The 23,289-nt window shown below is 38.5% G+C and overlaps 1 protein-coding gene across 1 annotated transcript in view; it reads left to right on the top strand.

The window, feature by feature from the left end:
• The window catches only part of DNAH9 (dynein axonemal heavy chain 9), a 369,577-nt gene that overhangs the window by 58,671 nt on the left and 287,617 nt on the right, over positions 1 to 23,289 (top strand). Inside the window, exons 15-18 of the mRNA XM_055258020.2 lie at positions 8,095 to 8,230; positions 12,314 to 12,510; positions 12,620 to 13,044; positions 23,017 to 23,239. Of these exons, the coding sequence (XP_055113995.2) occupies positions 8,095 to 8,230; positions 12,314 to 12,510; positions 12,620 to 13,044; positions 23,017 to 23,239 (981 nt within the window). The remainder of the gene's footprint in view (positions 1 to 8,094; positions 8,231 to 12,313; positions 12,511 to 12,619; positions 13,045 to 23,016; positions 23,240 to 23,289) is intronic.

Here is a 23,289-nt window from a genome sequence, read left to right as displayed (position 1 = left end):
AGTTTCAGACTATTATAAATAAAGCTTGTATGTACAGTCTGATATAAGTTATTCCATGGACATATGTTTTCATTTCTCTTGAGAATTGCAGGGTCATCAAGCATATGTTTAATGTTTGTAAGTAATAGCCCAGCAGTTTCCAAAAGTGATTGTGTAATTTATACTCCCAGTGGCAGGGTAATAAAGTTCAGTTGCTCTACCTCGTCACCAGATTGTGAGTTTATGTTGTGGGTCTTTTAAATTTTTACCATTTTAGTCAGTGTGTTTTGGTATCTCACTGAAATTTTAATTTGTCTTTCCCTGAAGATTTATACTTTTGAATATTTTTTTCATATGCTGATTGGCCAATTATATGATTTCTATAAAGTGTCTAAGTGTTTTTCTCATTTTAAATTGGATTGTTTGTAGTTCTAGGAATCCTTCACAGCTTCTGGTTACACATCTTTTGACAGATATGTGTATTGTGAATATCTTCTCCAAATTGGTGGTTTACTTATTTTCTTATTGATATATTTTGATGATAAATAGTTTTAAATTTTCATGTAGTGTGATTTCCCTTTTTTCCTCTTATGGTTAGTACTTTTGAGTCCTAAGGAAACTATCTACTCCAAAGATTGCAAAGATATTCTTTTTTTTTTTTCTTTTAGAAGCTTTATAGTTTTAACTTTTTTATTCAGGAGTATTATCTATCTTGAATTAATTTTTGTTTAGGAGGTTACAGGAGTTGAGTTCATTGTTTTCCATATTAACATCTGATTGTTCCCATACTGTTAAAAATAACTTTCCCTTTTGAATTTTTTGGCACCTTTGTTGAAAATCGATTAATTGTGTAAAATATTAATATAAAATATATGTGGTAGAAAATACCAATGCCACTTGTTCTTGATTATTGATCAAGAGAAAATTGATTATTAGTAAGTCTGAAAATCAGGTTCTATATGTCCTGCAATTTAGTTTTTCCTTTTCAAGGTCACTTTGACTAGTATAAGTTCTTTACATATACACATAAATTTTAGATTCAGCCTGCCAATTTCTAGGGGAAAAAAAGCTAGATGTGATTTTGATTGAGATTACATTGAATCTGTAGATTAATTTGAGGAAAATAAAGACCTTAACAATATGGAATATAGCAATTCATGAACACAGCATATCTCTTCACTTAGTTAAGTCTCTAATTTTTCTCTGCAATGCTTTGTAGTTTTAGTGTAGAAGGCTCACACGTTTTCCATTAAATCTAGCACTAAGTTTTTTATGTTTGCAGTTCTACAATAAGTGGAATTGTTTTATTAATTTTATTTTCCAATTACTATCAGGTAGTGTATAAAAGCATCATTGATTTTTATATTTTGATATTCTGTGATCTTTCTAAATTTATTAGATGTAGTAATTGCTTTGTAAATTTAGGATGATGATCTATGTAAATAAGTCATTTGTAAATATGCATAGACACAATATTACCTCTTTATTTCCAATTTTTTATGTCTTTATTTTTTTCTTTTTGGCCTTATTGCTCTGGCTAGAACCTTCAGTATAACATTGAAGTGGTGAGAGTAGAAATGCTCGCCTCATTTCCAATTATATGGAGACACATTTGGTAATTCACCATTAAATTTTTAGCTGTAGGGTTTTTTGGATGTTCTTTATCAGACACAGGAAGACCCCTTTTATTCCTAGTTGGCTAAAAGAATTTCATCATGATTAAACATCGAATTTTATCATATGATTTCTCTGCATCTCCTGAGGTGGTTATATAATTTTATTCCTTTTTTCTGTTAATGGGCACATTGTTCTCTTTTTTTTTTTTTCAATGTTAAACCCAACTTTGCATTTCTGAGATAAATGCACTTGGTCATGTCATATTAATCTTTTCATGTATTATAGAATTTGCTTTGATAATTTTAAAAGATTTTTGTACATGTGTTTAAGAATGACATTTATCTTCTACTTTTATTTTCTTTTGATGTTCTTGTTTTGGTGTTAAGATTATGCTAGCCTTATAAAATGAGTTGGGAAGTATTTCCTCTTTTATTTTCTGAAAAAGTTTGTGGAAGGTTGGTCTTGACTCAACCTTAAATGTGTGATAGAATTCACCAGGGAATACTTCTAGACATGGATGTTTCTTTTGGGGAAAGTGTTTGATAATTATTTCTTAGATAGATGAAAGACTATTTAGATATTTTGCGTTAACACCTTTATTAGTTTTTGCAAGTTGTTTTTTTTTTCAACAAACGTTTTCATTTTATCTAAGTTATAAAACTTACTGGCAAAAAAAATTATTCATAATTATTTCTTATTATCATTATGTGTTGGCAGAAGAGCTGAGGCATGGCTTGCTTGTCTGACATAATGTAAAAGAGTCTTGGAACATGTCCTCTGTCCAGGGTCTAAAACCCTTGTGGCCTATGGAACACCAAGCTCTGTGCCAAAGGGTGGAAGGCTGCCCTGCCACACTACAATCTAAGCCCAGGGCATAAAACCCCTTGTAGCTGGGAGAGAACCCAGGGTTCAGGGCATAAAACCTCTTGTAGGCTCTGGAATGTGTCCAGACTCACTGGCCCCTTGCTCCTTGCTCTCCCAAGATCATAAAGTCATTGTATCTTGAATTAGAAGAACCTGTTCTCCCTTATCTCAAGTAGCAGAGCATATGCTAAACCGTCACAGCTACGCTTGATGCACGGCTACCTTTCTATCCTCATCTGTCTACGCCTACATCCGCACTTCCTCACCACCTGCTTCTTTGTTTGATTACCAATAAATAGTGTGGGCTCCCAGAGCTCAGGGCCTTCACAGCCTCCAAACTGGCATTGGCCCCCTGGACCCACCCTGTGTACTCTTGTCTTATCTCATTCCTTTGACTCTGCCAACTTCGTAGCCCCCATGACCTGGTGTTGGGTCTAATAAACACCCCAACATTATGTGTCTATGGGATCTGTAGTGCTGCATCCTTTTTTATTCCTAATATTGGCAATTTGTGACTTGTTTTTCTTCGTCAGTTTTGCTAGAGATTTTTTCTTTTCCTTAATTTTATAAATATTTTCAAAGAACCAAATTTTGATTTTGCTAATTTTATCTCTTCATCTATTTTCTAGTTTATTAATTTATGTTTTTTATTATTTCATTCAAGTTATTTTAGGGTTAGTTGTTTATCTGTTTTTAGCCTCTTTAGGGTATAAACTTAGGGTCTTGATTTTAAGCCTTTCTCTCGGATATGGGCTGATGGTGATACTAGTTACCCTTTTAGTAGTGCTTTAGTTTCATTCTACAAATTTGATCTACCTCATTTGCATTATTATTCAGTTTTAAATGTTTCTTTCTTTTTTTTTTTTTTTGAGAGTCTTGCTGTGTCCCCTAGGCTGGAGTGCAGAGGTACTGTCTCGACTTACTGCAACCTCCACTTCCCAGGTTCAAGCAATTCTTGCACTTCAGCCTCCCAAATGGCTGGGATTATAAGGATGTGCCACCACACCCAGCTAATTTTTGTATTTTTAGTAGAGATGAGGTTTTGCCCTGTTGGCCAGGCTGGTCTGGAACTCCTGACCTCAAATGATCCACCCGCCTTGACCTCCCAAAGTGCTGGGATTACAGGTGTGAGCTACCATGCCCAGCTCTTGTTATAACTTCTTTTACTCAATGGTCACTTTGAAGTTTGTTGTTTAATTTCCATATATTCAGAGCTTGTCTTGATATCTTTAAAAATTGATATCTAATTTAATTCTATTGTGCTCAGAGAAGATACCCTGTAAGCTTTCAGTCTTCGGGAATTTGCTGAGACTTGTTTCATGACCCCGAATATGGTCTATCTTATTGAGTGTTCCTTGGAGACTTGACAATAATGTTTATTCTTCTTTTGTTGGGGGCAGTGTTCTATAAATATGAATTAGTTCAAAGCAATTGATAGCATTGTTATGATCTTTTGCAGGCTATTTGTTCTATCAATTATTGAAGGTAGGGCCGGGCGCGGTGGCTCATGCTTGTAATCCTAGCACTTTGGGAGGCTGAGGCAGGTGGATCACGAGGTCAGGAGATTGAGACCACGGTGAAACCCCGTCTCTACTAAAAATACAAAAAATTAGCCGGGCATGGTGGCGGGCACCTGTAGTCCCAGCTACTCGGAGAGGCTGAGGCAGGAGAATGGCATGAACCTGGGAGGCGGAGCTTGCAGTGAGCTGAGATTGCGCCACTGCACTCCAGCCTGGGCGACAGAGCGAGACTCCGTCTCAAAAAAAAAAAAAAAAAAATTATTGAAGGTAGGGTGTTAAAATCTCCACTTACAATTTTGGATTTGTCTATATCAATTTTAGTTCTGTTAAATTTTTTTTGTCATGTGTTTGAAGTTCTGTTATAATAGCTATAAATTTCACATTTATAATTATTATAAATGTGTAACATTTTATCATATTTATAATTATTACAACTTCCTGATTGACCCTTTTATCATTTTGAAATTCCCTTTTTATTTCTAATAATACCCTCTTGTTTTGAAGTCTATTTTTTTCTGATAATAATATAGCCTTTCCTTTCTGATTCATTATTCTTACTGTTTGTATTTTGCATCTTTTCCTACCAATTTAACTTCAACCTGTTTGTTTCTTGGATTGAAATTTCTTGTCTTTATAGTCGGCATATAATACAAATTTACTTCTCTAAGTCTAACAACTCTGCCTATTAATTGGAATGCATAGACTGTTTACATTTAATGTAAGTATTTGTATGGTTGAATTTAGCTCTACTAAATTTTGCTTTTTGTTTTCTATTTGCTTCATTGCTTTCTTGTTCCTCTGCTCTTCCATTGCCACCTGCTTGTTGGGTAATTGTATATTTTTTAGTATTCTATTTTAATTTCTCAATTGGCATTTCAGCTTTACCTTGTTGCATTACAATTCTAGTGGTTGTTCTAGGTTTCAGTATGCCTCTTCAGCTTATCACAATCTACTTAGACTTTTCCTACAGAAACCTTGCAAAAATGTGGTGTAATTTAAGCTCTCACCTGTTTTTTGTACTGCTGTTGTGTGAGATATTTGTATATATGCACGCACAGAATATATAAATAGTAAAGTATATGGTATTTATTAATATGCATATTGAGCCCCACAATGCAGTTATAGTTTTTACTTTTAAAATTTAAGAAAAAATATTTACAGTGTTTTATATTTACTCACATACTCATCATCTTCAGGCTTGTTATTCCCTTTTATAGATATAAATTACCTTCCGGGATTATTTCTCTTCAGCCTGAAGAAATCTATTTACTATTTCTTCAAGTACAGGTCTGCTTATGACATATTCTCTCAGTCTTTATCTAAAAATGTCCTTATTTCATCTTTTTTTTTTTTTTTTTTGAGACAGAGTCTCCTCTGTCACCCAGGCTGGAGTGCTGGAGTGCAGTGGCGTGATCTCAGCTCACTGCAAGCTCCTCCTCCCGGGTTCATGCCATTCTCCTGCCTCAGCCTCTCCAAGTAGCTGGGATTACAGGCTCCCGCCACCACGCCCGGCTAATTTTTTATATTTTTTTTTAGTAGAGATGGGGTTTCACCATGGTCTCGATCTCCTGACCTCGTGATCCGCCCGCCTCAGCCTCCCAAAGTGCTGGGATTACAAGCGTGGGCCACCGCGCCTGGCCTCATCTTTGTTTTTAAAGGACAGTTTTAAAGGACAGTTTCATAGTGTTTATAGTTTATAGTTTTGCTTTTCTTTTGGAAGTTATTTCATTATCTCCTACCCTCCAATGTTTCTTATAAGAAGCCAGTCATAATTCGAATCTTTGTTTCTCTATATGTAATGTATTATTTAATCTCAGGCTGATTTTACTAGATTCTTTTTTAATCTTTGATATTTTTTCAGCACAGTGATAACATTCCTAAGTTGGTTTTCATTGTGTTCTTCATGCTTGGAGTTTGTAAGTTTCTTGAAACTCTTTTTCACTAAATTTTGTGAAATTATGATATTCTTATCTGCTAATTTCAATATCTATGTTATTTTCTGAGTCTATTTCTTTTCTCTTAATGAGACAGAAGTTTAATTTTCTCTCACATAAAATAGGTTTAATGAGTAGGCTTTCTAGGGTTAGTATGACAACTATGAAATCAGAGACCTACCCAGATTATTTTCTGAATCTGTTTTTAGGGACTGTTTTCTCTCCTGGTTAAATGGCACATTTTTCTGCTTCATTGTATGTCTAGTAATTTTTTTATTATGTGCTAGACATGTTGGAGGCCACTTGAATGCCTCTTGAGAATCCGGATTTTTTTCCTTTAAAGATTTTGATTTTTGTTTTGGCAGGCCACTAATTTGCTGATGGATCACCTTGATCCTGTTGAGGCTCACTTTTTAAGGGTCTAAAGCGGACTTACTCTGGAATTGAGCAGCTCTAACTTACGGTGTTTCCAGGGTCTCAACTGAATTCCTGGGTTATCTGCAAGTTTGCTTCATTATTTCTGATAGAATCCTAACATATTCCAACACTATATGGCCTACATAATTTCCATTCAGCTTACAGCCCTCTGCAACTATTCTTTACTGGTCTTACAGAGCCTTGCTCTAAACATATGTAGCTGATTCCTCAGTCAGACTCAAGAGGACCCAGCCACCACAGCAGCACCAAACTCCAGATTCTGTCTTCTCTGCCTATCAGCAGGAATGCTGTAACTAAGCTCCACTAACCTATGCCATAGTTTGAAAAGGGCCTTTGGGTAGAAAGCCAGGTGGTGGTGAGGCTCACCTTGAGTATGTCCCTTCTTTCAAGGATCACATTCTTGTTCTGTCTGTTATCCAGTTACCCAAAGCAATTAATTATCTTATTATAATCAGTTCTATGTTTGTTTGCGGAAGAAGAGCAAGTACAATCTCACTCTCTGCTGTTGTGGTTAAAATCAGAAACCTGAACTATTTCTTCCTACGTCATAGAAAATTCCAACACGTTTGTTTCTTAGACCACAATAGATTTGAGGCAGTAAACAAAGGTGAAAGATATAGATATTATATTGATAGCTTGACAGTAAGAGAAGATAGAACAATTATACAAAGCAGTCATAAACACTAGAAGTGATTAATGTTGAAGCAAACAAGCATATGCATCTTAATACCTGAGAGCAACTCTGTCTTGTCACTGTGTTGTGATTTGCATGATGATGGACTTTAAGTCACGAAGAACATCTTCAGTCTACTTAGGAAAGAAAGGTGTAGGTATTGCATCTTAGAAATTGTAGAGTTGTATTACCTAAAAGCAGGATCATGAGATTGTTTAAATCCAGGGAGATTTATAACATGGCAATACATCCTGAAGAGGTAAATATGAGTCATCTAGAAAAGTTACTTCTGCAAGTTAGTTCCTGCTTTTTCTGAAGATATTAGATAACTGGAAAGTTGCTGTAAAAAGTGTTAATACTGCAAATGACAAAGAGTAAATGGGATGTCTGTACTTGGCATTGCTGAGCATTTAGGCTTCCTTTCCATGAAGCCCAAACCTTGTTACCATGGTGATGTTTGGACGCCAGTAGGTCAAGAGTGTGTCATGTAAAAGAGAAGGCGGGGAGGAAGGAGGGGGGAGAGAGAGAGAGAGTGAGAGAAAGAGAAACATTTTTTATTTATTTGTGTGCATTTTCTAAATCACTGAGTAGGATTGAATGCCAACTGCAAAACATTTCAGCTCATTTCTAAGAATTAACCAGAAAATGCTTTGCTTCTTTGAACCTGAAATTTTTATTAAACTTTGAATCTTAATACTGTCTACCCTTAGAATTTCTTCCTCTGCCTACCCTCACTTCTGCCCTGATGCAACTTCCTCCACAGTATATCAACCAGCACTTAGGAAGCAAACACATTGCATCCATCAGCATTGGTTCTGAGAAGCTGGGCCAACCCCCTCCTCCCTCCTCAGGGACAGGTTGCCCCCTATATTACTGTCATGGACTAACTTTGCCTTCCTTTCAATCAATGGTAATACTCGTTAGGCAGAGTGGATTCGATACACATGTAACTGCAAATTCTCCACAAGAGAGTTTTTTTTTCTCCATGTGTTGTTATTTTGACTGTTGATTACACCAGTTCTTTCATGCTATTAAACAAGGTTTATATCCTTTCTTCTTCCTTTTATAGGAAAACCTGGGTCTATTTTCAGCAGACCCAACCTCCAATACCTGGAAGGCTTATGTTAACTCTATTGACAATATGTTGCTGAATGGATTCTTTCTTGCCATTGAGTGCTCCCTCAAGTATCTTCTGGAAAATACTGGTACTTACCGGCTTATGGATGTGGGTTATTATTGGAAAGATAACGAAAGTAACATTTGTTGAATTATGTTGAAGAGCAGCTGAGTGCTCTGTGACTTTTCCCAAAATGTTGTAGACCTTTTGTGAATGATGCACAGGAAAATAGAAAAGGTATCGAACTTCTAAATTGTTCAAAGACAAAAGATTTCTGACGCTTAAAATTAGATAATAAACCAGGCTGTAAGATAGTGACGCACAAAGCAAAAACATAAAAGTGAATTCACTCTAAATCAAGCTTCAGTAAAGAGGAGTGACCAAGTTAAGAAGCAGGAAGCACTGTTAGTATGAAGGCAGAAGGCTTCATCCAAGCTTGACTTATGGCAATGGGTGGGGGACATTCTGTGCCTTCAAGCTTCATGTACTTTATCTCTGTAGCCTTTTGAGAACACAAGGAGATTGTGTCCGCCAGGTAAAATGGAAGAAACAGAAGTTTTTCTGAGTGAGAGTCACACAAGAAGTAGGGGAGGAGGTAATTTTCAAAAGAAAAAGAAATGTGTAGAACACAATGGGCATTCTTTGAAGCTTTTAAAAAATGGTTAAAGGCTTTGAATTTATAGTAGACAAACTGGGGTAAGGTATACAGAGTGAAAGATACAGAAAGGGCTAACCTTGGCTAGTAAATGATGAGATGGACAGTGCAGAAGAATTCAGGGCTAAAAGTTGAATTAAACCTTCACATTCTGGCAGATTCTGAGTTGCTTAGCAAAGAACCTATAGAAGGATTTGTCAAAATGGAAAGGCAGAGGTAAATAGTTTGAAGCTAGAGGATGGAAGTAAGATGAGAGTTTTTAAGAACTCAAGTATCGAAATGAAATACTGATGTAAAATAAATAGTCTAAGGCCAGTGTCCAGATATCCAGCCCATAAAAGAGACTACATGCAGACACCTAGGTTGAGAATCCAGAAGGAAGCAAGGCCCAGCACTGAGTGTAGCCCCAATGGCCACCCCCATGGTCTTGATAGGTAGAATGGCTGAGGTGTGAGGCATGGTCTTTGCTTGCAGGATACAGGGGTGCTCCAAACTAAGGAAATCAACAACAGGACTCAGGAAATCCAGCATAGTTAGCAAGGTAAGAGATCATCTTCTGGAGCCTGGAAGCAACAAGCCAATGGGGCATGGAACACGGGCACCAAGTCTGGACAACTGGCTCTTACAGACCAGCACTGGTGGTGTTCACCTTAGTGAACTGACCAAGCCTCCTCTAATGCTGGAGGTTCAGGGGGCTTCATCACTAAGCCCTCCCTAGAGAATCTAGGAAGACACCCCAGCCATACTTGGGTGCAAACAGTGCACTAGAAAAGGTGCCTAAATGACTTCATCCTTGACCAGTGGCTCTCTGGTTCTCCTGATCTGGGCTGTCTGATGTGCCATTTGTCCACTTGTGGGAAGGACAGAGTGGGACCAGGGGATGGAGAGAAGAGATGGCAGTCTTTCTCCAAGATGACCAAAGTTTCCTTTGCTTTATGGAAATAGGAGGACAGGGGAACACATTTTCTTCACAATATAGAGGCCCTTCGAATTCTCCTTTGAATGGGCAGGAGCTGAATTTATCAGCTGCCTGATCTGAAGCACTATAGATAAAATTTAAAAGGCACTGGTTATCTAAGGGGAAGTAAAGGAGCCTAAAGGGGCCTTTGAGGAGAAAATCATGGTGACACCTTGCAGTGGCTCAGTTGGGTGGCTTTTTCATCCTAGGTCCACCTTACCATTTTGTCTGGTCAAACCCACAATAAACGAGGATAAGGCCCTGGAAAATGGTAGAGCCACAGGATGGAAGGAACCTGTCCACCAAACTGGAACACTCACCTTGGACTGTTAACCTGGAGGGGAGTAGACTTCTTTGACCTTTGGAGTCTAGAGCAGAGCAGGGGCTTCTGTGATGTTGAGTGCATTCCCAAGGTTTGGGATGGTCTCCCTGTCATCTCTCAACCCAAACCCTGCATAGGTTATATGCTTCCCACTCCATAGAGAAATATCCCTCCTCCTCTTACCTAGTAAAATGATTTACATGCACCAAGATTGTGGAACCAGGACAATCTACTTTGGATGGTAATTACATTGGCATTACATCCAATGTAGAGATTACAGTCCCATGTCAACATATGGGACAAAAATCTCATATAGTCAAAACATTCTGTCAAGTCTTTTGAATTCTGTAAACTATATGCAACTTTATCTATTAATTTATAAGTACATAATATGTATATTAATGCAGAATATGTCATGAATACATATATAAAGCAAATTATAGGTGATTTTATAAGCTATACTATTTTATAAACTTAGAGTAGTTTTTATAAACTATACCATTTTATAAACTCATAGTAGTATAATTACTTCATTATTGGTAAACTTGTATTCCCTTAAGTTAAATATTGGGACTCTCCTGAGTCCAATCTTGTGTTCCCTTAGTTAAATATTGGGACTCTCCTGAGTCCATTAATGCGAATTTGTCATCCCTCCAGTTCCGAAGGCAAGGCCCTATTCTTATGTATTTTGAGTATACTGCAGTATTTTACTTGAGGTGAATGGCTAAGCTGTGGTAACAAAAACTCCATCAAAAATATGGTTTGAAGGACAGAGAAGTCTACCCTTGAAACCAAGAGTTGAAGGTGAGTGTTCCAGTTTGGTGGGCAGGCTCTTTCTGTCCTGTGGCTCCACCATTCTTCAGGGCCTTATCTTCATTTCTGGGGTTGAGCTGACTCAATGCCATGTCCAGGCTCTAGTCTGGTAGAGGAGAAAGAGACTGAGTACAGAGAAGGATCACCTGCAGTCTCAAGAGTCCCAGCCCACAAGTGGCACCATCATGTTGTCTTACATCCACTGGTGAGGAAATTTCATTGCCACACCTGTCTGCAAGCAGGGCTGGGAAATCTGGTCAAATTCCAGTTATTACTCTATTTCAAGGGAAGAAGACAACAATGGATTTCAGTGAATAGTCTCTGCCACCCACAGTATTCAGCCCATAACAGGCTCCTAAATATAACTACAATTGAAAAGTCATATAAAAATAAGTGGTTATTGATAAAAACTTTAAGCATATATCTTGTTCCTGGAACATCTCGCTCTGTGTTGTATTTTGATTTAAATTTAGCAAGGCAAGTTGACCTAGTAAGTAATCAGGGATTTGTTAATTATTCATACTGTTTTTAAAATTTTTATCAGTACAGGACCACAGCAATAAATTATGTCTTAGAAAAGGATATGGAGCAGAATAGGCAGAATTGTAATTTCTCTTTGTAGTTTGTGTCTGAACATCATTGACAAGCCTGCCCCTATTCACCTAGAGCAATCAGTGGAATTGCATGGTTTGTGCCTAGGAAGAAATCATCTGCTTCCAAGAAATGGGCTTTGAAAAATCATCCTCTTCTCGGCCGGGCACAGTGGCTCATGCCTGTAATCCTAGCACTTTGGGAGGCCGAGGCAGGTGAATCATGAGGACAGGAGTTTGAGACCACCCTGGCCAATATGGTGACACCCCGTCTCTACTAAAAATACAAAAATTAGCTAGGCATGGTGGCACGCGCCTGTAGTCCCAGCTACTCGGGAGGCTGTGGCAGAAGAATCGCTTGAACCCGGGAGGTGGAGGTTGCAGTGAGCCAAGATTGTGCCACTGTACTCCAGCCTGGGTGACAGAGCCAGACTGCATCTCAAATAAAAAAAAAAAAAAATCAATCTCTTCTCAATCAGAGGCTGGACTGTCCCCCAGGAGGCATTTGAGAATGTGGAAGGGGAGTGGCTTGGGCTGATCCATCACTAGGATGTGCTCCACGAAGACAAGGAAAGTAAACATCCTGCAGTACCCAGGAGAGCCCTGCACCAGAATTGGCCTGTTCAAATATCAGTGGTTCTGCCGCTGAGAAGCACTGCAAGACTATCACCCTCACATTGTATGGGATGTAAATAAATTTTACATTTCCGTTTCCCTACAGTCTAGCAGCTTATCTGAAGAAAAGCATTGCTCTGGATGCTTTTAAAACAGTCCTCTACTTTGTCCATTTTATCCACTCTTTGTTTTGTTTGCTTGTTTTCCGTGTTTTTCAGAGTGTAAGGCAGGACTTACCCCAATATTTGAAGCACAACTGAGTCTAGCCATCCCAGAGCTAGTTTTCTATCCATCTCTGGAGTCTGGAGTGAAGGGGGGTTTCTATGACATTGTCGAGGGTCTCGTCACCAGCATTTTCAGGATATCATCTCTGGTGCAACGGCTTTCCCCACAAAACGGCTCTCCTCACTATCAGGTACTGGAGCTGCAGCCATCCTGCCCTCCAACTGTGTCCCCTCCAGCCGAATCTCAAACTTCCTGCCACGCACTGGTGTAACCTGCCTACCGTTGTCTCGCTTCCCCAGGTCGACCTGGACGGCATGCCAGATTTGGCAAACATGCGGCGCACGCTCATGGAGAGAGTCCAGAGAATGATGGGCCTCTGCTGTGGCTATCGGAGCACCTTCAGCCAGTATTCGTATCTCTATGTGGAGCACCAGAAGGAGGTTCTGGGTCAGTTTCTGCTGTACGGGCACATCCTCACTCCGGAGGAAATTGAAGACCATGTGGAAGATGGCATCCCAGAGAACCCTCCCCTCCTTTCTCAGTTTAAAGTGCAAATTGACTCCTATGAAACGCTCTATGAAGAGGTGTGCAGGCTGGAGCCCATCAAGGTGTTTGACAGCTGGATGAAAATTGATATTCGACCCTTTAAGGCATCTCTGCTGAATATTATTAAGAGGTGGAGCCTCCTGTTCAAACAGCATCTTGTGGACCACGTCACTCACAGGTACAATAGTTGTTTTCACTTTCTTCCAGCATGCTAGGCTGCGAGGAACACCATGTTTTTAACCTTTTTTTATATTTTTTCCCCATGGGTATGTTGGTTAAATTAAAAATTAAGACAGCTGGTTATAGGTTCTAGGCTTTTGGACACCATGGTAACTTAAGTCCTGCCCTTTTCTTTGTTCACCAGATAAGGCCTCTTTGTTTTCTTTTCTGTTTGACTTCCAGTGTGTGAAAAGCAGGTGGTTAAGTGGTAAGGAATATTAGAGTCAATAATAGCAGAACCAAGCTCCCTTCACAGCTCCATGCAATCTCTTTAAGCTTGGGAAGCAGAGGGGGTCTAATGCGCCTCTTTGTTCTCCTTCTACCTCTTACTTCTTGTCTCGGATTATCCAGCTGGGCAATGTGGGCGTCACTAAAACCCTGTGTTCCTGACTGCCTGTCTGTGCCATTCTCACCGTGCAACAGGCTGGATATGAAATTCTGTCTGCCCTACTGTGACCTAGACCACCTAGCCCAGCACTAGGCTCTCTAAGCCAGAGCATCATCCTCTGAATGAATAATCCACGTAGTCAACAGTCACCCGATCACTTTACCTTGGCCTGGTCCCCAGAGACCCACCACAATTAGAATCTCATCCCCCATCTCAGAATCCCATTGGGGACCACCAGTCCCTCTGCACAGTGATCACCCTTTGGAGTGCTGGATGACACTGCAGGAAGGCCAACCTGACCCCCTCCTCAGTTTAGTGCTGGTTTTGCTTAATGCTGCCACTGCCTTGCTCCATGATCTGGAGCCATAGGCAGAAAAAAAATGGTAGCATCGAGAATTTCATCTATCTACAAATAAACTTTGAGAGATTTTCCAAGGGTGATGTTCAACCACCCTAGGAAACCCCAAGAATGCTTTCTAGGGATTTTTTTTTTTTTTTTTTTTTTTTTTGAGATGCAGTTTTGTTCTTTTTGCCTAGGCTGGAGTGCAATGGCACTATCTCTGCTCACCACAACCTCTGCCTCCTGGGTTCAAGAGATTCTCCTACCTCAGCGTCCTGAGTAGCTGGGTTTACAGGCATGTGCCACCACACCTGGGTAATTTTGTACTTTTAGTAGAGACAGGGTTTCTCCATGTTGGTCAGGCTGGCCTCGAACTCCTGACCTCAGGTGATCCAGCTGCCTTGACCTCCCAAAGTGCTGGGATTACAGGTGTGAGCCACTGCACCTGACTGGGGATGTTTTAAATAGGGCTTCCTGTGTATTCTTCCACATTCATGAAAGCTTTTCTTCCCTGAGGAACTCAGAGGCAAGAAGAGGAAATGCTGATGGGTGGTAGGACTGTGACAGATGCCCCAGGATGGAGCACTGTTGGAGGGGACAGCTGCTTTGTGGTCCCTTTCCATTGCTAGGTCTGGTAATCCAAGGATAAGCAGCATGTTTCAAAATGCATGTTTTATTATTCAGGCACAGCAAGGCTACAGAGCAGCAGATGACTCCCATAAAAAGATAGATTATTACTCACAGTTCCCAGGAGAACAGTATACAGCAGATAGATTATTACTCACAGTTCCCAGGAGGACAGCGTATGGCATGCCACACAGGGCCACAGTGGCGAGCTCCAGGGTCTGTCAGGAGGCAGAGGGAGGCGGAGAATACAGGCAGGAGCCTTTGTTGTGATTTCTGTGGGAAGGAATAGACAAGGCATGGCAAGCAGGCTCAGGATTGGCGAGTCTGAACATTTCAGTAGCTCTAGGGCACAGAGGCTATTCCAAATTGTCTGGGACCTGGCCTTGGGCTGATTAGGGCAGGGGGATAATGGCCCAGAGCATGAGAGCCCCATAGAGGAGGTGGTTGGACTCTGGAATAGTTGGTTTGCATATGGAAAGTGCGCTCCCGGCCAGCCACTGCTGTCTCAAGGAACTGCTCAGCCCGTGCGGAGAAGTCCCTCCAGAGTTTCTAAGACCCCAGACGTGAAAGGATCAAAAACACATGGTTGATACAGGATGTGGTAACAGCAGGTGCCATAGGCATCAACCAGGTGGGCTTTAAAGATCTAATGGGGTGGGTTTAACACGATGAACACACAGTAGAGCAGCTAGGAGGCCTGACTTTTGTGTCCTTGGATCCCTATGTCCTCACCTCTGAAAGAAGACAGCCCAACTGGATTCTTCTAATGTGTCTTCCGTGTTCTAGCTTTAACAGTTGGTGATTCTAGAAACTGGCTATTGTGTTAACACTTCAGGAGAAGATTTTATTGTATTCTGGAGGATTAGATAAAATAGAAATAAAAAAAAAATTATCATTGTCTCCTCTGTGCCATGTAATTATGTGATTTCCACCTTTCGTTAATAGGTCAGGATGAATCCCACCTTACGTTGCATTTTAGATACTTCATTCACTACCAGAAGTCCAACCCCCTTTTATTACGTAAATTCTCATCCCATTCAGCTCTTCCTGCCCTAATCTGACTCAACCCCTACCCCTGCACTGGCAAAGCTTTCCCATGCTCTTGCACCAGACCTCAGGATCTTACAGCAGCAAATGCCTACTGCCCCTTTCATCTTGTCTCATCACCGTTTTGCTCCAACTGAAACCTGGCTCCCTTCTGAGGACACTGCTTCCCCTCCAGCCCTCCCAAGTGGAGGCCGACTTTTCTCCTATATCCCTCTTACCAATAGGCCTGCAGGTGGGTGAGGTATGGTTGCTCTTCAGTGCTGCTTCCAGACCATTTTACCGCCATCTTCCCTCAAAATCACCAGCTCTGCTGACGTGAATTCTCAGACAATACCAGCTGCACTCTGCCTTGCTGCCATCACCCACCAAGCCATTACTCCCTCTTCCTCACCAGTGCAGATCTTAGCGTCTGGCTCAGAGGTTTCCCTTCCCACCCTTCCCACTTTCTGCTGATAGTCACCCGCCATGACCCAGCATCCACAGAATTTCCATCACATTGGCTCTTATGCCATTGACCTCCTCCCTCCAACACCCTTTGCTCTGCCATACCTCTGCTACCTACATCTCTTCTGCGTTCTCAGTGGGGCTCAGAGAATGATGGGGAAGTAATTGCTCTGCCTTCAGAAGCTCAGGTTGAAGCATTCCACTCCCTGGCCTCCACCTGTTATCTTTCCACCTCACTTACTTGGCAACACTGCTGCCCAGAACTCTTCAAACCCATCAGGATTTCCAATTCATTGACTCCCCTGCTTTCTCAGAATCTATCATCCTCGGTCCCTATTCCCTCCCATTCCCACCTTGTAAAACCCTGACTGTTTAAACTCAGTGCTCCACGCCTTTCCTGAGCAATTCATCCCTGATGAAGCAAAATCAAACCAGTCTTCTGACCAGTCCTACATTTCATTTGTGAGCATAAATTCGAGTAGGCCCTTCACATTTTCCTAGACACTTCTCAATTCTCTCAGACTCCTGTTTCCTTCAAATATCTTCTCTGCCTTTATGACTCTGCTTCTCATTTCATTGAGAAATTAGTATCAATCACAAGAGAACTAATTCACCTTTTCATCAACAAATCTACCAACATGCCTGCATTTGAAGCCAGATATTCAACCACCTCTCCCGTGACTGTGGATAAGCTGTCCTTGCTTTTCTAAGTCCAGCCTCTTTCCTCTCACCTTAGGACTTACCTTCTTAAATATTCCCTATCTCCAACATTATTAATTCTTTCCTTTACACGTTCTTAGTAGCATGTGAGCATATTGTCATATTTGCCACATTGAAAAAGAGAAAGGAGTATGATCCCACAAGTCCTTCTAGCTACAACACAATTTTTTGTATGCACTCCTTTACAGCAAAATTTCTCAAAACATGTGTTTATATATATATTTTTTTGGTTCTTCACCTCCCATTCTCTCTCTACAAAAAGTTTTATGATGAAATATAACATACATACAATTTAGAGAACAATATTAAAGAGAATATGTGAGTTTGCATCATCCAGCTAAGAAACAGAATATTGGCTATATTTTAAAGTTTAAATCCTTCTCCCTCCTTGCAAGATGTTACTAGTGTCCTAAATGTGACATAATCCTTCCCATGCTTTTCTTTATCGCTGTGTGTGTGTGTGTGTGTGTGTGTGTGTGTGTAATGTATATGGATATATATACACGTGTGTATGCATATGGATGTATACATATGTATATGCATACACACATACCTATATGGAGACTTGCATTAAAACTTCATAAAAATGAAATGATATTATTGTATGCCATATATTTTTCTGTGTTCTATTTCTTTCACTCAGCATTATGTTTGAGATTTATCCAGGTTGACAGTATAACAGTAGTTCATTTTCACTGTCGTAGAGTATTCCCTTAGATTAATGTACTACAGTGTATCTGTCCATTCCATAGTTGTTGAACATTTGGGTTGTTTCCAGTGGTTTTGCTCTTCCCTAAGGACACTGCTTCCCTTTTAACAATGTTGCTGTAAGTACTCTTATATGTGATCACGGAGTGGGCAAGCACTCCTCTAGGGTGTATACTTAAGAGCAGAATTGCTAAGTCAAAGAGTATGCATATAATGCCAAGCTCCTTCCAAGGTAGAGACAGCCATGGGTGAAAGCTCTTACAGCCTAACATCCTCCCCACCTCTTAGTATTGATAAATTGTTTAATCCTGGCCACTCTGGTGGGAGTGTAATGGTATCTCACTGTGGTAAATATTTTGCACTACTCTGAGTATAAAAAGGTCCTCATCTTTTTATGTTTTTGGTGAGTCATTATGTTTCCTTTTCTCTGCCTATTCATATCTGTGGCTTATTTTTCTACTGGACTTTGTTTTTTTTCCTTTTTGAAATTATGATTAGGAATTACTTACATATTCTATATCTAGTCCTTTGCTATTTTATGTCTTGCAAATGGAGTCTACCATTTTGTGACCTGTCTTTTCACTCCACTTATGATGTATTCTGGTAAACAAATTCTTAATTTTGTGTGGCCAAATGTGTCCAACTTTTCCCTTATATTGTTCTTCTTTTGTCTTGTTAAATAAATCCTTTTTTTGCCCTGATATCCTAATGATACCCTCCTGTATTCTCTTCTAAAAGTTTTAAAATTTTATCTTTCACATTAAATAGTCCCTTATCTAGCACTCATGAATATGAAGAAATCCTAATTACTGTAGCTTAGTAACAAATCTCGATATCTGGCAGGGCAGGTCTCCACCTGGATCATTTTCATCAAGAATATCTTGACAGTTCTTGGTCCTTACCATTTCATATAAATTTTAATCATCAGTTTGTAGAAGAAAAAAATCTGTTGGGATTTTAATTATATTTGTAGTGACTATAGACCAATTGGAGTAGAATTGATGATACTGAGTATTCTTGTCCAAGAAAATGTTGTCTCTTTAGTTATTTATATCCTTTTTATGTCTTTCAGTGAAATTTTGTAATCATTGTCTTTTAAAAATTTGCATATTTTTGTTCAAATATATTCCTCAGTATTTTGTTTTTCAGTTCCTAGTATAAATGATATTTTTAAATTATATTTTCTGTAGAAATGGAATTTATTTTGTACATTGATTTTTTATCATGCAATCCTGCTAAATTTAATAATTTTGATAATTCATCTGTACATTCTTTGGTGTTTGCTATGTACATGGTCATCATCTACAAATTTATGATACTTCCTTCTTCTCGGTCTTTATGCTTTATATCGCTATCTCTTACCTTACCACTCTGGCTAGGACTTCCAGTAGAATGTTGAATGAAAGTGGGGATAACATACATCTTTGTCTTGTCTCTGATCTTAAAAGGAGTGCTTTTAACATTTCACTGCTGAGTATAATATTTGCTGTGAGTTTTCTGTGGATTTGCTTTATCTGATTTTAAAACTACCCTTCTTTTTCTAATTTGTTAGGAGTATTTAGCATAAATGGATGTAAAATTGTGTCAAGTGTTTTATCTATGTCCATTAAGATAATTCTGGTTTTTCCCTCAAGCTGTTAGAGTGGTGAATATGTTATTTGGCTTCTAATGTTAAAACAACCTAGCATCTGAGATATACCCAACATAAAGTATTATCTTTTTCAGCATACTCTCTGGCTTATTGTGTTTGCAAATATTTTGTTTAGCATTACTGCACCTGTTTGTGATTGAATTTGGCCTTCAATTTTCTTTTTTTTTTCCTGTCTGTATCTGATTTTTGGTTTTGTAATTTTGCTGGCTTCATAAAACAAGAAGTAATCCTTCTTATTTATTCTCCAGAAGAGTTGGTGTAATCTTGAAATTTTCTGATCTCTGAGAGTTTGATTTAAATTTCTTATTGAGCCATCTGGGATTGGGATTTTCTTTGTAAGAAGATTTTAGCCTATAATTTCTTTAATGATTATAAAGATATTGAAGTTTTCTATTCCTTAGTAAGTCACTTTTAGTAAGTCATATTTTCTAGGAATGTATCCATCTCATGTAACTCTTCAAATTATTATTTTAAAATGGATAAGATCCTCTCAACTGTTTAATCTCTGCAAAGCCTATGGTGTCTCCCTCTTTTCATTTCTATTGTTTTTTTTTTTTTTTTTTGAGATGGAGTTTCACTCTTATTGCCCAGGCTGCAGTGCAATGGCGTGATCTCAGCTCACCGCAACCTCCACCTCCGGGGTTCAAGTGATTCTCCTGCCTCAGCCTCCCAAGTAGCTGGGATTACAGGCATGCACCACCACGCCTGGCTAATTTTGTGTTTTTTAGTAGAGACAGGGTTTCTCCATGTTGATGAGGCTAGTCTCGAACTCCCGACCCCAGGTGATGCTCCCACCTTGGCCTCCCAAAGTGCTGGGATTACAGGCGTGAGCCACCACCCCCGGCCTTCTATTCATTTTTATTTGCGCTTTCTGGTTTCCTTTCTTAGTCTTGCCAGACACAAGAAACTATCTAATAAACTCATTGATCTTATTTATTATAGTTTTATTTTTATTTCAATAATTTATTCTTTTATTATTTCCTTTACTACTTTGGATTTATTTTCTGTTATTTGGCTAACGTTTGCTTGTTAATTTTGAGTCTTTTGTCTGTTTGAATGCTAACATTGAAAGTTATAAATTCTCTTCTAAATACAGTTTTACCTCCATCTTGCGTTGTAGTATGTAATACTCTCATTATAATTTAGTTCTAAATACTTTTAATATTAATTATAATGGGTTTAGATTTTTTAATTTTTCAAATGTGGGACTTTTCTAGTTACAGTTTTTTTATTAATTTCCAACTTAATTGTGCTGTGGTTTAAAAATGATGTGTCTAATAACAAGCTTCTGAAATTTGTTGAAGTTTTTCTTATTCAATCTAGTATATTCAGTTCTTATACATTTCTGGGCATATTTGAAAATAATGTATATTCTATAAGTACTGAGTGGAATGTTCTATGTATGTCCATTGTTCAAGTTTGTTAATTATTCTGTTCAAATCTACTGTATCCTCACTGCCTCTTTTTAATCTACTTAATCTATCATCACTTACTAAGATAATTGTATTAAAAATCTTCCATTTTTAGTGGTATATTGTCAATTTCTCCTTGTAATTCTGTAAATTTTTGCTTCATATATTTTAAGGTTATGTTATAGGCATACAGATTTTGACTTTTTATATCTTCTTGGAACATTGAGCCTTTTAACCAAACATTAAACATCTTCTTTATCACTAGCAATATTTCTTGTACTAAAGTATGTTCTGTCTTCTATTAATGTAGCTAAAACAATTTTTCTTTGGTGATATTTGCTTGGTGCATCTCTTTTTATCCTTTGGCTTTCAACCTTGCTGTGCCCTTACATTAGAAGACATTTTTATAATCAGCATAGAACTGATTTTTTAAATCCACTTTAGCAATATGTATTTTTTAACTGGAGGGTTTTTTTCGTTAACATTGATTGTGGTAGATTTTAATTTAAATCTACTATTTTATTATGTTCTTTTAGTTTGCTATTCTTTTTCTTTTTCATTGACTTCCTTTTTTGTCTGCATTGGGGTATAATTTTTCATATTTTCTTTTATTTTCCTTATTCCACTTTTTCCTCTGCTACTTTGAATGTCATGCCATGTAGTTCTACTGTTCTAATGGTTACCACTGCTATTTTAATAAGCATCCTTAAAATAAATAAATTAATTACTATTTTTAGTCTCTTCACAATGATTAAAAGACTTTAGAATAGTTTGATGTCTCCTGTTCATCCATCAAATTGTATTCTATAATTCCTAGTAATTTAGATTGTTCTCTATTATTTATTTAAGCCCCGGGAACTATATGTATATACTGAATGTTATTTTTATTTTTATTTTTTTTTTTTGAGATGGAGTCTCATTCTGTCGCCCAGGCTGGAGTGCAGTGGCATGATCCCAGCTCACTGCAACCTCTGCCTCCCGGATTCAAGCGATTCTTGTGCCTCAGCATCCTGAGTAGCTGGGACTACAGGCACACACCACCATGCCTGGCTAGTTTTTGTATTCTTAGTAGAGACAGGGTTTCGTCATGTTGACCAGGCTGGTCTTGAACTCCTGACCTTGTGATCTGCCCGCCTCGGCCTCCTATTTAGATTTACCAACATACTTACCATTAATGCTCTGTAGTCCAGATATCCGACTGAGGTATATCCTATTAGAAGTTCCTTTAGTAAAGGTCTATTGATGAAGTGCTCTCATTCTTTCTTTGTCTGAAATGTATTTATTTTGCCCTTGTTCTTTAAAAATAGTTTTGTGGAGGGGAGAATTCAAGAATAACATAAGTTCCCTTTGATTATTGAAAATATTATTCTACTGTGTCCTGGCTTCCATTTGTGTTGCCGAGTAGTCAGTTATCACTCTAGTTTTGTTTTGGTTGTATGTGTACTGTCGTTGTTTTGAGAAACTTGTCTTTGCTCTGAAGCTAATTTTAAGATTTTGTTTTCTTTTGGTAATCTGTAGTTTCATAGTGAAGTATATATATGAGGGTTCCTTTATATTTATTCTGCTTGGGATTTGTTGGGCTTTCTTGATCTCACACTGAGTGTCTTTCAGCAATTCTAGAAGATGTTTAGCCAGACTCTTCTCAAATGTTGCTTCTTGTTTGTTCTATTTTGTTCTTCTGGCACTTTTGTTATACTTATGTATGATGTTTTCATTATCTCCTATCTTTTAATAACTTGCATATTTTTCCTTTTTTCTCTTTCTACCCTGCAGTTTAGAAACGTCTCCACATATATCATATGCCAGTCTAATCCCCTTTCACCTTTGTTGAAATTTAAATTATAATTATATTTTCCATTTTTAGATCTTCTACTCAGTTATTTTATAATTTTGCTTGCTTGTTTTTATTCTTTGATATTTTTCACACTTTAAGCCTTCTCATTTATTACTTAAGTTTTAGAACATGTTTATTAGAGTATAATCTTAAGACAGTTTTTGATTTGTCAACTTAAAAATGTTTGTTTCTTCCTGCCATATAGTAAAGTGATATAAAGGCCTACTGAAAATTATGAGGTTATTTCTCCTGGAATTGTCCATCAACATATGATCATTTATGCATTGCCAGCAAACACCTCTTAGAAGCTTTTTCTATGCTTCTTTTCACAAAGCAGCGCTATTGCAAGCCATAATTCTCATGTTATCCACTTCATAAATTTTGCCACTTCTCTGAATCTAGCATTCAATACAAAGGTTCCACACACTATCACAGATTTTGAGTGTGCTCGGAGAACCTCTGAAATGGCCTCCATTCTTGATTCTATCCAAATTACACGTTACATTTAGATGTCGTGTCTCCTCCTAAGTCTCCTCCATCTCAAGATAGGCCTCAGTCTTTGCCATTCATAACCTTGACACCTTGTGCAAGAGGTCACATTCTTAACATCAGAGCATAGTCTATGTAGAGTGCTTAGTCAAGTGTTGGGCATGTGGTAGGATTTTCATAATGATAGATATTTTTGTTGGGGAAATCAATACATCTGCCTTTTGAGAAGTAGAACGAGAATGGTTCCTCATATTCTGTTTGTGTTGATTAGCTTGGCCAACCTGGAAGCGTTTATAAAGAATAGTGAGAGCGGCTTACTCAAGAAAGTTGAAAAAGGAGATTTCCAAGGCGTGGTTGAGATCATGGGACACCTTATGGCTGTTAAAGAACGGCAGAGTAACACTAATGAGATGTTTGAGCCCTTAAAGCAGACTATTGAATTGCTGAAGACCTATGAACAAGAATTGCCAGAAACAGTGTTTAAGCAGCTGGAGGTCAGTGCATTTATGTCTTCCTTATAAAAGAAATAGAGGAAACATTTTAG

Source organism: Symphalangus syndactylus, chromosome 20 (genome assembly GCF_028878055.3).
Source record: "Symphalangus syndactylus isolate Jambi chromosome 20, NHGRI_mSymSyn1-v2.1_pri, whole genome shotgun sequence".
Classification (NCBI taxonomy): Eukaryota; Metazoa; Chordata; class Mammalia; order Primates; family Hylobatidae; genus Symphalangus; species Symphalangus syndactylus.
The sequence above is the reverse complement of the archived record's forward strand: the minus strand, read 5'-3'. Positions and strand labels throughout refer to the sequence as shown.